This window comes from Ovis aries, chromosome X (assembly GCF_016772045.2).
Source record: "Ovis aries strain OAR_USU_Benz2616 breed Rambouillet chromosome X, ARS-UI_Ramb_v3.0, whole genome shotgun sequence".
Taxonomy (NCBI): Eukaryota; Metazoa; Chordata; class Mammalia; order Artiodactyla; family Bovidae; genus Ovis; species Ovis aries.
Window position 1 is genome coordinate 19,917,801 of NC_056080.1, and position 14,402 is coordinate 19,932,202.

At 34.0% G+C, this 14,402-nt stretch overlaps 1 protein-coding gene across 8 annotated transcripts in view; it reads left to right on the forward strand.

Annotated features, from left to right (window-relative positions):
* CNKSR2 (connector enhancer of kinase suppressor of Ras 2) overlaps positions 1-14,402 on the forward strand; it is a 286,492-nt gene that overhangs the window by 216,841 nt on the left and 55,249 nt on the right. For all 8 annotated transcript variants that reach the window (XM_027963027.2, XM_027963028.2, XM_027963029.2 and 5 more), the window contains 5 exons: positions 986-1,034; positions 1,444-1,616; positions 4,636-4,709; positions 5,006-5,077; positions 11,178-11,245. In XM_027963027.2, coding sequence (XP_027818828.1) covers positions 986-1,034; positions 1,444-1,616; positions 4,636-4,709; positions 5,006-5,077; positions 11,178-11,245 — 436 coding nt within the window. The remainder of the gene's footprint in view (positions 1-985; positions 1,035-1,443; positions 1,617-4,635; positions 4,710-5,005; positions 5,078-11,177; positions 11,246-14,402) is intronic.

The following is a 14,402-nucleotide window of genomic DNA, read 5'->3' on the forward strand; positions in this document are numbered from 1 at the left end:
TAGCGTGGAATAGACTGATAGGTGGGTTTAATGGATGGTTGTCTAGCTAAGCAAGTATGTTGCAGGAAGTATAGCTCCAGGGAATGGTTATAAAGATGTTCTGTGGAAATCAAGTAGAATAAGAGAAATAAAGGCACAAAAGAGTGGTAATGTCAATAAATTGGATACTTGAGTGGAGATTTTCTTTTAAAAAATTGCTGGGTTGGAGGTAGTGTACTATGTAGAATGGAGATAATAGAGGCAGTTGTTTGAGTGTGCTTAAGAATAACAAACATAGGGTCATGGGGGTGGACAGCTGGAGAATGGAGAAGTAAAGAACACTGGAGCCAAGGGACTGAGGAGCCAATGTACTGACATCACCTACATGAAGATTAGTTCTGTGTAATAGAGGCAAAAGGAGGTGTGAGAAGAAAATATTGATTCAAGTACTGAAATACTAGGTGGGCCAAAAAGTTTATTTAAGTTTTCTTTGAGCAGTTACAGAAAAACCCAGATGAACTTTTCGGCCACCCCAATATTTAACACCTGGGACTATTGCCTAGGAGATCAGTAGCTAGTGGTGGCTTATGGAATAGAATGAACTTCAAAGGAACAAGTGTTAGTTATATTTGCTTGACTCCTTCATAAAATTTTGTGAAAATCCAGTGAGACATTGCTTGAGAAGGCACTCTAAACCCCTAAAAAAGGTACGCAGCAGTACTCTGCATGTTTAAGAGCCGTGAGCTTCACCACTGCTTTGTGTCCCTATTTCTCTGCCTACAGAATAAGGACAAAGATAATATCATTCTCTCCTGCTTCACAAGAGATAAAGTTTAGTGGCATGATATATATGAATTTGTTTTGAGTCTTTGGAAAAAGAAAGTACTTTCATTCACTGGGGTTCGGAGTCATTGTTCCATTCAGCTTTTCAGTGTTTTCTGCGACTGTTGGTACTTCAGTGGCACCCTGCGTACCAAATAACATTCTTCCCCATCTTTGATTTCAGACATTTCAGCAGTCTTCTCTTCAGCACAAATCAAAGAAGAAAAACAAAGGTAAGAAAAGTAAATGAAACAGTTAGCTGCTTAGTCTGCACTGGAACAATCACCAGCCCACTCCACCCATCCTCTCTTGCCTGAGCCCAGTGTGGTGTGGAAGAGAACCATCCCCTAGCATAAGAGCTACAAAGATCAGCTTCTCCTTCAGGTCAATTATGGTACAAGGTACCCTTTACAAGTGGTCCCAACACGTTTTCAGACTGGGACCATGCATTTCAGGTTAAATTTTATGTCCATGTAGATGAAAAGGTATTAAAATTTTCCAGTTTTTTTATTTTAATACAATGAGAAAATAAATATTTTTAAGGTTTAATATCCAGACTTATTTTTATGATCTATAGATTAATCTACCTTTTATGATCTATAGATTAACTTAAAGAGCACATTTACCCACTATTATTTTTAGGTCCTATAGCTGGCAAGAGCAAAAGACGAATTTCTTGCAAAGATCTTGGCCGTGGTGACTGTGAGGGCTGGCTTTGGAAAAAGAAAGATGCAAAGAGTTATTTTTCACAGAAATGGAAGAAATACTGGTTTGTCCTAAAGGATGCATCCCTCTATTGGTATATTAATGAGGAGGTAAGACAAGCACATTTTGTTTTCTTACTCATTTTGTTTTTAACCAAAAGAATCACTGTTTTAAGATTTATATTTTAAAATATAATCAACTTAAGGCTAATTCACAAGACTTCTAGTAATTTTTCAGTCTGCCTTCTTAGAATGGTTGCATTGTGGGGTTCTGTGAAGGCAGTTGTTTCAATTACTCTAATGAAACAACATGTCTGAAACATAGGTAATATATAGTAAAATTCTGTATATCTAGTTAAAAATATGAAGCTAATTCAAGCAATAGCTTACTTAAAAGGATTATATATAGAGAGAGAAATTTGATAAAGGTTTTTAAATGTCTTGCTTTTGTTCAACGTTTTACATTTTTTTCTGTTTGCTTTTTTGAAAGGAAGTCTTTTATAGTAAGTTAATTAATATCTGCATTTGTTTCACTTTTTCTTAAAGAATAAATGAACTAGTAGACTAGCTTTAAAAATCTGCAAGTATTCATTTCATTTGACCCAATAGGGGAAGGAAGGGAAGAGTATATAATAAATGCAAATTGTTCTTATGAGTTCCTATTTCATTTGTGGTAATTAGATTTATATTCAGAGTAATTATATAACCTGTCAAATATCACAACATATATACAGTATACCTTATTTTTTTATATTCTCTTAACTCTACATTTGCTTCCATTGCCATAGCCATCTATCAGTTCACTTTAAGTTTTTATTTATTTCTTTATTTTTGGCTGCACTGCGTGGCATGTGGGATTGAACCCATGCTCCCTGCATTGGAAGGTGGCATCTTAACCACTGGACTGCCAGTGAAGTCCTCAAGTTTGTTTTTGTTTTTTTTTTTTTAATATAAATTTATTTATTTTTAAACAAAAATTTCTTTTGTTAACTTGTTTTTTCATTTAAAAAATATACATGGTTTTAAATAGTGTGCTGGCTAAGTCCTTTTTTATGTCAATGAAATAGTATAAAAACATAGCTTCTTTATGTTTCTCTTTATTTTAGATCACTTGTAGATTGTCTACTGACCACTATTTTTTTTTCAGTATAATGAGGAGATCATAACAACCCCAAAAGTTTTTAAAATTTTTCAAAATTTTAAATTTTAACATTAAAAACATCAAGGGTAACATAAGAAAAATCAAAATTAAGAAAGAGATTTGAGACTATTGTATTTACCCCAAGATTGGAAGAAAATAAAAATGGACTTCCCTGGTGGCTCAGAGGGTAAAGCATCTACCTGCAATGTGGGAGATCTGAGTTCGATCCCTGGGTTGGGAAGATCCCCTGGAGAAGGAAATGGCAACCCACTCCAGTATTCTTGCCTGGAGAATCCCATGGACAGAGCAGCCTGGTAGGCTACAGTCCACGGGGTCACAAAGAGTCAGAGACAACTGAGCGACTTCACTTCACCTCTTCTTCACTGAAAAATATTAGAAGTTACAATACTACTTTTGTATATAACACACATTTTAGTCACTATCATTAGCATCAAATTTTACTAAGTTTTACATATAAACATACATACACATACTAAAAGAATTGAGAATCTCTATTCTTTTTCTTTGAGATAGCAGGTGGGAATGTGTAATGTCTTCTGAACTTGATATATAAGAAGCCATGAACTGGTATAGCACACATCAGTGTTTGGGAGTAAATGTCTGAGAATTGGCTTATGTACATGAAAGAAACAACAATGATTAAAGGGTTTAGCCAAAAGTACTTGGTTGGTTTATTTCATCACTAAGTTGTGTCCGACTCATGTGACCCCATAGACGGTAGCCTGCCAGGCTCCTCTGTCCATGGATTCTCCAGGCAAGAATACTAGAGTGGGTTGCCATTCCCTTCTCCAGGGGATCTTCCCAACCCAGGAATCCAACATGGGTCTCCTGCATTGCAGGTAGATTCTTTACCAAATGAGCAATGAGGGAAGCTTAGAGTAGTTGAAATAACTTATATCTAACATGAGATTTTAGATAATTCTCCTATCTTATATTTCTATCCCACATTAGAGAGGGAGGGATTTTATGTATTTCATTCAATTTTCCAAGTGAAAAATAACATTATATATATATGTATATATATAGCATGTAAACCAAGTCAGATATTTGAAAATCAACTTGACCTACCCACTTGTAAAATGTAGAGTACACAAAATAATTATTTAATTTGAGTTTGATAAGAGATTCTTTTGGAGGCAGAAAAGGAACTGAATTAATAGATATCCCTATATTTTACATCTGGACATTTAAAATGGGAGGAAATTTAATTGTAAATGTGGACTAAAGTTATTTTGTATGTTATAAAAGTCAATATATACTTTAGGGAGCCGATTATACAGAGTGAAGTAAGCCAGAAAGAAAAACACCAATACAGTATACTAACACATATATATGGAATTTAGGAAGATGGCAATGACGACCCTGTATGCAAGACAGGGAAAGAGACACAGCTGTGTATAACGGACTTTTGGACTCAGAGGGAGAGGGAGAGGGTGGGATGATTTGGGAAAATGACATTCTAACATGTATACTATCATGTAAGAATTGAATCGCCAGTCTATGTCTGACGCAGGATGCAGCATGCTTGGGGCTGGTGCATGGGGATGACCCAGAGAGATGTTATGGGGAGGGGAGGTGGGAGGGGGGTTCATGTTTGGGAACGCATGTAAGAATTAAAGATTTTAAAATTTAAAAAATAAAAACTAAAAAAAAAATACTTTCTGGGAAAAATACTTAGAAAACAGGTTTTACCTTGAGAATTAAATTGTTTTTTCTATCTTTATTTTAATATAGAAAGAATTTTTAAGCATTCTATATGTATATTTTAATATTTACTATTCTAAATATTCAAAATATACATTCAGTTTAGTGGACTATAACAGGTAAGAGTGAAATTCTAATCTCTCAAATGTCTAAGGGATTAAATGAACTGTTTTATTAGTATAGATATTTAAAACATAGTTATATAGTAGCATCAGCTTTAAACGTTTGTATATAATACCCTAAACAAGAGTGTTGCCTCTTCAGGATGAAAAAGCAGAAGGATTCATCAGCCTGCCTGAATTTAAAATTGATAGAGCCAGTGAATGCCGCAAGAAATAGTAAGTTGACTTTATTTGGGCCAAGGGAGAGAAAGGAAGGTTTTTTTGGGTGTTTGTTTTGATTTTTCATTTCTAGCTTTTAAATTATAGATTGCTTGGCTAATGCTTTCAAATTGAGGTAATAAGAAAGCAGTTTTGTGGGCAGAAAATTGAATTTTTAACTGATTTCTGTCATCATGGTAGAAGCATTATATATTTGTACTCAGGTTAGATTTGAGGCAATTTTATCCATAAAAATTATCTGGTTCTAACTTATTTCCCAGTCTGAAATGAATGTACTCTGTTTCCTTTTGCAGTGCATTCAAAGCCTGTCATCCTAAAATCAAAAGCTTTTATTTTGCTGCTGAGCATCTTGATGATATGAACAGGTAAAGTGTTACTTATATTTCAAAATACTTAGAAAGTCTGTTAGGCTTAGAATTCTCAGTTTTCCCCATTAATGCTTAAAGAAAAATATCACTGAAATTTCTAGATCAGATTTAAAATAAAATGGACCCAGCTATAACTCCATACTAATTTTAAAGAATAGCATTTTAAAAAGTCAAAATAAACTCACTGACTTTTTACGTTTACCAAAAATGTTCCAAAATCCATATATAGGCCAAATATATATATATAAAGGCAAAAAAATACCCACTGCAGGAAAAAAATAATTTTAAGTCCATTTCAGGAATATGTCTCCAAATTTATTCCCAAGTGAGGGAAATAAAGATCCCCACAAAAAAAGCTGACTTTTCCAAGTGCAGAGTATTTATGACAGAATATCCATCTCAATAATTCAAGCCTAAGCTTAGTTGGTATATCTTTCTGTCACTTTTCTTCTATTGCTGGACAGGATTGTGCAACCAAGTGATTAGATGGCACATGGTTATGCGATGCCTCTGGGAAAATCTGTATATATATATATATATTTATCATCTACAACATACAGCTTCTTGTTTCCATATTGGCTCTTATGAGTTTGATCCTTTCTTCCTTTTTCTTTCCTTTCCCCTTTCCTTTTCCTAGATATGTAGAAATTATGTTTAAGATTCAAAATATTTCCTTTTATAGGTCTTCAGCAGGCAGTGCATGTTACATATATAATGTGCCAACACGTTATACAGAGATACAGAATAGGGAGATACAGAATAACATAGTGGTTTAGAGTATGAACTTTGGAACCAGTCTGTCCAAATTCCAGCTATCCCACTTACTAGCTGTATGACCATGGATGTAGAACTTAACCTCTCTATGTCAGATATTAAGCTCTTTTAAAAAGTGGCGATAATAACCATCTTCATCCGTAGAACTTTTATGAGGAGCAAATAAGCTCACATGAAAGGCTTAGAATAGTGCCTGCTAAATTGTAAGTGCTATATAAATGTTTCCTTTCAGTATATATTCCTTTTATTGGGTTAGCCAAAAAGTTCGTTGGGGTTTTCCATACAACGTGACCAAAAACCCCAACGAACTTTTTGGCCAACACAATATATACTTTGGGCTTTTACACCATATACCCTTCTTTGTATATATCTAAGGAATTTGTGTTCAGATATTTTTAAGCACAAAACTACATCTTCATAAATGTGTTTGAATGCACTCAATGAACACTTAATATGCTGTCATAAATAATCTTGTTCTTTGACACTTTGGAATATAGGCACGATTTTTCCAAAGCAAGGATATGAATATAAGGAAAGGGCAAAGAAAGGTGTTGAAAAACTTGATAAACTCTTTTTATAATTAATAGGAAAATTGAGCCTTTCTTTTTTGAAGTTATTAACAATGTTATGTTAGTTTCTGGTGTACAGTGAAGTGATTCATTTTCACATATTGGATTGGCCAAAAAGTTTGTTCAGGGTTTTCCATAACATCTTACAGAAAAATCCATGGTTTGCAGATATTTTCTCACATTCCTTACATTGTCTTTTTGTTTTGTTTATGACTTCCTTTGCTGTGCAAAAGCTTATAAGTTTGATTAGGTCCTATTTGTTTATTTTTGCTTTTATTTCTACTGCCTTGGGAGACTGACCTAAGAAAATACTGCTGTAGTTTATGTCAGATAATGTTTTGCCTATGTTCTTTTCTAAGAGTTTTATGGTGTTATGTCTTATGTATGTCTTTAAGCCATTTTGAGTTTAAGTTTATTTTTGGGTATGGTGAGAAGTTATGTTCTTACTTCATTGGTATGTATGAGTCTGTCCAGCTTTCCCAACATCACTTGCTTGAAGAGACTATCTGTTCTCCATTGTGTATTCCTGTGTCCTTTGTTAAAGATTAATTAAGCGTAGATGTATGGATTTATTTCTGGACTCTGTTCTGTTCCATTGACCCATATGTCTGTTTTTGTGCTGATAGTGTACTGTTTTGATTACTATTGCTTTGTAGTATTGTCTCAAGTTAGTGTGTGTTGCAGGGGGATGGGGGGGTGGCCTACAACTTTGTTCTTTTTCCTCAGGAATTCTTTGTCAATTCTGGATATTTTATAATTCCACATAAATTTTAGGGTTATTGGTTGTATTTCTGTGAACTGAGCCTTGCATTTGGTTTCCACAATCTTCTCTTGCTTTGTATGTTACCATTCTTGAAATTTCACATGAAGCAATCAGAATTTGCTGAGCTTGTTCTCAAAATGAAAATTATGTAGTTGTTGGGGAGTGGTGCTACTCTGTTTTGTGTTGTAACTATTTTATAATTCTGCTCTTTTAGTTACTATTCATTTTTTCACAGTTGAGCTCAGTACCCTTAGGATAAACATGAAGTATTATAACATCATAGCCAAATAGAAAATAAGTGATATATATGAACATGTCCTCTTCTACAAGATAAATCCACTAGAACACAGTTTAACTCCCATCTAAGAATAAACATAATTTAATCATTTGGGATACTTGCTAATCAGGGTTTTTTTAGGTTTAGAAAATAGCCTGCTCAAAAATGCATTTTTGTTAGCTGTAACACCATTCTTGGTCTCCATTCTCTACCCTGTGTTAGGAATAACTTTAGAAGTATATGATGTCACTACTCTTCCCTGATACTCCTTTGGATGTATCTGGTTCAGGATATCAGAAAAGAAACTAAGCCAAACCCATAAGTTTCACTTCGTTGCCTTTTCTAAGCAGTGAATCAAAGAATAAATAAATCTGATCAAATATGTCATCATCTCCATATCATACATTTCAGAGTGCTGTTTTATATTAGCCTTTCCATGGTGTACTACAACCTTCTGAATTGTCCTGAAATACTGAAACTTTTTAAAAAATTTAAGTATAATAGACTATTACTGTTTTGCCTTGCTTTTTCTTTCTTTAATAACCATATCCCTAGTGTCTTATTTTCAACAAACAAGTTTTTTTAAAAATTACTTGTCAATAGGAAGAAGGAGAGTGAATGGCAATGTTCACAGAGGATTGGTAATAGGGAAAGACACCCTCCAACAACTTTATTTAATAACCTAATTATTACATAACAGCAAGATGTCCTGGGTATTGGTTCATTCTCTATGTAGTCCTTTGAAGGCATGTACCTAAGCCTACAAGAAATGATAATTACAATTATATTATAATAATTATAAATAAATACCTTATCTGGTTATTTCATAATTTCTAAAGTATATGTATTTTTTAAATGTAGTGCTAGTTTTGACAGGACCTAGTAATTGGAATGAAAAGGCAATCCTTAGATTTAATTTTCTTCTATAAAATCTGCATGTATGTATACACATTCATACACTTACTCATATATATACCCAAATATATATATACCCAAATATAAATGTTAGAATATTAAAACCTCACCTTCTGTTTTTTGAGTAGCTTTAAGTTGGAATGTGAGGTAATTTGCAAAAAACACTTTTGAGCACCCTACCACCAATCCATCTGTTCCCTCCTCAGAAATGAGCATTGAAACATTAAAAAAACCTTTTTTGCCAGTCTGTGTGAAATCTGTGGGAAGAAAATAAAACATCAAGTTTCTCAAGTATTCTGAGACTTATTTACTGAATTTACTTGGCCTGTGTATTCCTTTTCATGTCAGCACATATGTCATTGTAATTGTCAGGACTCACCAGTTTCTGTTTAGTAGTTATTATTTGTATATTTCTTCTATAATTCTTACTCTTATTTCCCTCTCAGTACGTTATTCTGTGGCAGTTCTTGGCAGCTTCATTGGAATGTTCACCATAGGCCCAATCTTCTTATTCCTGCATATTGTCTGTCTCCCTTTGCTGCAAATGTAGGCATCATGAAAACAGATACTTTATTTCATTTATCTCTTTATCCATGCCTAGGACAGTACCTGGCACACCTAAATATTTCTTACCTCAATTAATGCTTCAGTTCAGTTCAGTCATATCTGCTATTCATAATAGCATATAAACACCAAATCATAACTGCAACAAGTGTTTGGTTAAGCATTTTCTAACCAAGGCCTGAGGACGACTTATCCAAGACAGCAACAACAGCTGTGTAGCATTCAGCCTTTTGTATTTATATACCCTGGCCCAAGTTTATACACTTACTTTTTTATTTTTTATTTTTTTGATGGCTCAAACAACAGAAATTTATTTTCTCATGGTTCTGGAGGCTAGAATCTCAAGATCAAGGTGCCCTCAGGGGTGGTTTCTGATGATACCTCTCTTCCTGGCTTGTAGATAGTCACCTTCTGGTTTTGTCCTCACTTTCTTAAGAGTTTTTATTGTGGGCAGAATTTGTCTTCCTAAAAGTAGTTTAATTTTTTTGTTGTCTTGTGAAATTTAAGAATCCTGGAGCTCATTAAAGGCAGAAATTATGTCTTAATCATTTTTCGACCCCTAAAACATAGCTCATTGTTCAGCATATAACAGACATTTCATAAATATTGTTGAGCTGAAAAATTAAGAAGCCTCTTTTTAGTTTCTTTATTCATCTTATACAAGACCTCATTGCTCTTTAGCTAATAACAAAATTAAATTTCAATGATATATTAAGAAGTAGTAAATAGGTACTGAATTAAAATTCAGCAATAAATATTCCTCTGGTGGTATCAACATCATTTCTACCCAAAAAAGCACCAACCCAGTCTTTCCTAAGGGTGCTAAGACTTGCCTTATAATACAAATTCAACTCCTTTCTTACTACAAGTCACCTATAGACTAGATTTTCATGTTGACCTTTTACTAATGATTAGTCATTTCAAAAAGGTTATTTGTTATGAGGTTAGCTTCTTAGAGTTTATAATTTTCTGCATTATGTGTATATATACCATCCTACTGAATTCATTTGATTACTTTTTTTTTCATTTCTGCTTCCTTTTTTACTTCCCAGACATACTTGAGGTAATCATTATACTGTAGGTTTTGTCAAAGTTGAGCTTTAAGTGACTTGTTCCTAAAATTAAACCTTAAATTTCCATGGGTGTGATTTTGTCCACTAGAGAAACAACTGTTCTCCCTCTCTCTTCAAGATATTCTCAGTATCTGATGCACAGTCAACACCACTTGGCATAATGATGAAGTATATGAGTCACTTCAGAGACATTCATCTTCTAGTTGACAGGGGAAATAATCTCTTAGGAGAAAAAGTTCTCAAAAACAATTTTTAAAAAATATGTTAAGATCAGATTATTCCACAATTTAATCTTAACTCTATTAGCTAGTTTGGAAAGTTGATTCTCCCTTACTTTCTTGTTTGGGAAAATATATGAATCATTGTTCAGGATTAACCAGTGAAAAATTGTCAAGTTAGTTTAAAGACTTCGTGATTCAATAATCTGATGCAGTGTAAACAGTTACCAGAGTAATGAACACAGGTAGAGACCTTATGGAACAAAAGATGGAGATTGAAGCAGTGCTTTGCTTCAGGTAGCCCCCTACATTGGCAATAGCAATTCTCCTGAAAGAGGAGAGAACTAAGATTTAATTTTAAATTACTATTGTTCATGGAAATAAATTTTCAGGATCCAAAACATAGGTTAAAATTGTATATGTACTTTTTGTTTTGGAAAAACCTAATACCCTTGTATTAGAGACAGATTTCCATAGTACTACTCAGATGTGTTTCCCCTTGGATCATTAAATGTAAAAGAGATTCATCAAAACTAATATTTGATAGTAAAATTTATTTGACAAGCAAAGTCAATAGCTTTTTCCCTTCTCAAGATAAATTATATCTGATATTGTTTAAATATTTCTAAAGAAGCATTTTTTTCTGAGGAAACAGAACAGCAACAGAATTATAGGACTTTGGTCATCTCAGACCCCTTTATATTGCAGATATATACAGGCTTGCCCAAGACTTTTCTAGTGAAATAGCATCTTTACTGTGGGAACAGTTTGTACTGCAGCAAATTATAACTTATTGATGACTCCATGTGTTAAGAGTAACAAAAAACAACACATCTTTTATCTGAGGTTATTCCATATACTCATATGCATTTGAAAATAAATATTTCCAAGAAGGTAAATTATAAGAAATTCAGTTGCAATGTTACTGATATTTGTTTTTTCAGGTGGCTTAACAGAATTAACATGCTGACTGCAGGATATGCAGAAAGAGAGAGGATTAAGCAAGAACAAGGTAAAGGAATACTTTTTTTTACTAATGTTCTTTTCCCTTGCTGTTTTCCTCTACAGCGTTTGATTGCTATCACTTGAGAGAAAATGCAAATGTCAATCTGTGGTGGTGGTGTTTTTTTTTTCTCTTTTGTGCACTTCAAAGGAATCCAAACCATAGCATTTTATGGGTAGGATTTAGTAAATCAAACAGGAAATAAACTCAGATTTTTAGAGCAGCTAATATGGAGTTTGTTCCTGTTTGTTGCCATCTCCTTTAGACTATTTCTTATGGGAAAAAAAATCTTAAAAATTAAAGAGCCTAGAATTGGTCCTATATTAACCCAAGTCTAGGTCCTTAGTGGTTTTTTCTACTTAGTGGTTTCACAGACATTTAGGTGCTTTTTTATGCAGAGAGCTCAGATGAATGATTCATTCTTTCATCAAGTATCTCATTTGAATGTGTTCTTCAGTTCTGTTAGCGTGTTAGCTCTGTGATCATATGGAACTTGCCTTAGTGTTGACCTCATATTTATGAAACACAATATCCTGATGCAGAATTGAAATCTCAACAAAAGTTGTGGTTACCATTCTAAAAGTGGCTTTTCTTTTCCCAAAGAATGTTTGCTGTACATCCCTTGGAAGCATAACTAGTTTTTTGAAAACTTTTGAGACATCCTAAAGTTAAAGGAATTCTACAGAAGCATACACAAACATACTTCTAGTTGTGTCTCCAGTATGTATAGTCTGTGTGTTGATGTGAAGATTCTGAAAACTTTGTTTCCTCACAGAGAAAACTTTTTAAAGCATCTAAAAACTAAAGGTTAGAGATATCTAAAAAAGATAACCAGATCCCAAAACCAATCTGTCAGCAAAGTTTTAGGTCAGGGGTCAGGAAACTTTCTGAGTAAAGAGCCAAACAGTAAATATCTTAGGCTTTGAAGGCCTTAAGGTTTCTTTGAAGCTATTCAGCTCTGCTACAGACACATGAAAAGAAGTGGCTGTACCTCCATAAAGCTTTATTTATGGACAATGAGATTGAATTTCATAACATTTTTCACATTTTGAAACTTCTTTTGATTTTTTTTTAATCCACTTAAAATGTAAAAGCCATTCTTGATCCACAGGCTGTATAAAAACAGGCCAAGTGCCTCATTTGGCCTGCAGACTATAGTTTACCAATCCCGAGTTTAGAGCCATAGGATAAGAGAATGGAGGTGCCTAGAGCAGTGAAGAGTGAGGAGATAGGGCAGGAAGATGTCCAAGAAATAGCATAACGTGATTATTGCCGATGGGAATTTATCATCTTGTTGAGAATTTCAAAAATATACACTTGAAATTGCCTAAGAAAAATTAAAGAGTGACATAAAGTAAATGAGTACTAATTTTTGCACAACATGCAACTGATTTTAAAAATTGCTAAGTGGATGCAAAATTTAAAAAAAAATCCTTAAGAGGGGGCAGGATTAACGAGGATATACTTGGAGAAAGTAATCAGTGAGCCTGATGTAAAATGTTAGCACTGAAGAGAAAGAGAAGACTTTATTAAGTTTTGAAGTGTTTCTGGCATCACCAAAACATGTTTCTGGCATCATGTCAATGGACGTGAGTTTGAGCAAACTCTGGGAGACAGTGAAGGACAGGGAACCTGACAGGCTGCAGTCCATGGGGCCGCAGAGTCGGACACGACTGAGCAACTGAACAACAACAAAGTGTTTCTGAGTGAGGCCTTCATCTAGCACTCTAATCGCATTATGGTGAAATAGGCACTCATCCTGCCTGGAATTACATTGAATTGTAGCAGAAAAGATACTCTGAGTAAAATAGAGAAAGTGAAACATGGAAAAGTACAAACCAAATTCCATGGGAATGAGTCTGGAGAGATTTCTTCCAGGAAGGAAATGGGAAAGACATTATGTGGACGTAATCTGAACTGGTTCTCACAGGATGAGAACTAATAAAATAAAACATTTCTGAGAGTGGAGGCAGCATGGGTACTTCCACAAATAACATGGAAGCCATCTCCATCAAATCACTGTGCACAGGCAAACCCAGCCAGGACTGAAGTGTCAGGCCAGTAATTAAGTCACATTTCTTCACTGTTAAACGTTTATTCCCCACTTAATTCTTCTACTTAATTAATGGGCCTAACGTTATAGTAAGAGAACTAAATACACACACATACACACATAACAACCCCTTTTCAAATTACTTTTAAAAGGCATGAAAGCTGTTCTTTAAAAGTACATGTAGATTTGTTTCTCTGTTTTTTAAGATGCAAGAGTTTGAAGTGTGGGCAATGTGCTGATAGGAAAATGAATCTTTAAAAAGTCAATTTGCATGAATAAGGAAACTTGGATTTTCAGGCTTAACTTCTGTATTTTGTCACTCGACATTGCTTTGAAACTGAGCATGGCCTTGATTTTAGTGGATTTCCTTTGTACTTGGTATTATATAACCAAAATTCATTATGGATGAAAGAACTGGTAAGTCACATTGCACATGCAGGTTCCAAAAAATACTCATTCCATGGATTCATGCTGCCATAGTCTGTCATGTGAGTATTTATTTTAGTGCCTACTAGAAAATGGTAGATAATCATATGTAGAAGCTTTAAGTTACAGTTCAATTTTCTACAACCAGAATCTCTGAGATTTCCCCTTAGAGTATACATTCATCAGATGCTCTAACATGGATCACAAGCATATTAGACTTCCTACCTTATATGGGATTAGGTCTCACAATATCCTATATAGTCAACTGCTGGATGCACGTGTCTATGCCACACTTCTATAAAATTGTTTGACATCTGAGTACCATTCTCAGCACTGAAGTTAAACCTGAAACAAAGCTCTTTGAGAATTGGAACTATTTCAGAAAGATGCAAAGGAATAACTGCCAAACACTGTTTCTATTTAAATACTCAGTATAGCTTAGAAGTGACTCTTTCATTGACTTAAAAGTTTAGTGAATTGCTGTCTTTAACTACAGCAGTATAAAGGATATGAGGATCTTTTTCATTATGCATTATTTTACATAGAGAAAATAAGGTTACATTGAATTTTGCCAAGATCATAATTTGGCTAATTGTCTGCTAATACATTTTTTTTTATTTTTCCAGCTTCAGATCAGACATTCATGACACATTATTTTCAATCACACGTAAGGTCTTAGTAAAGCTT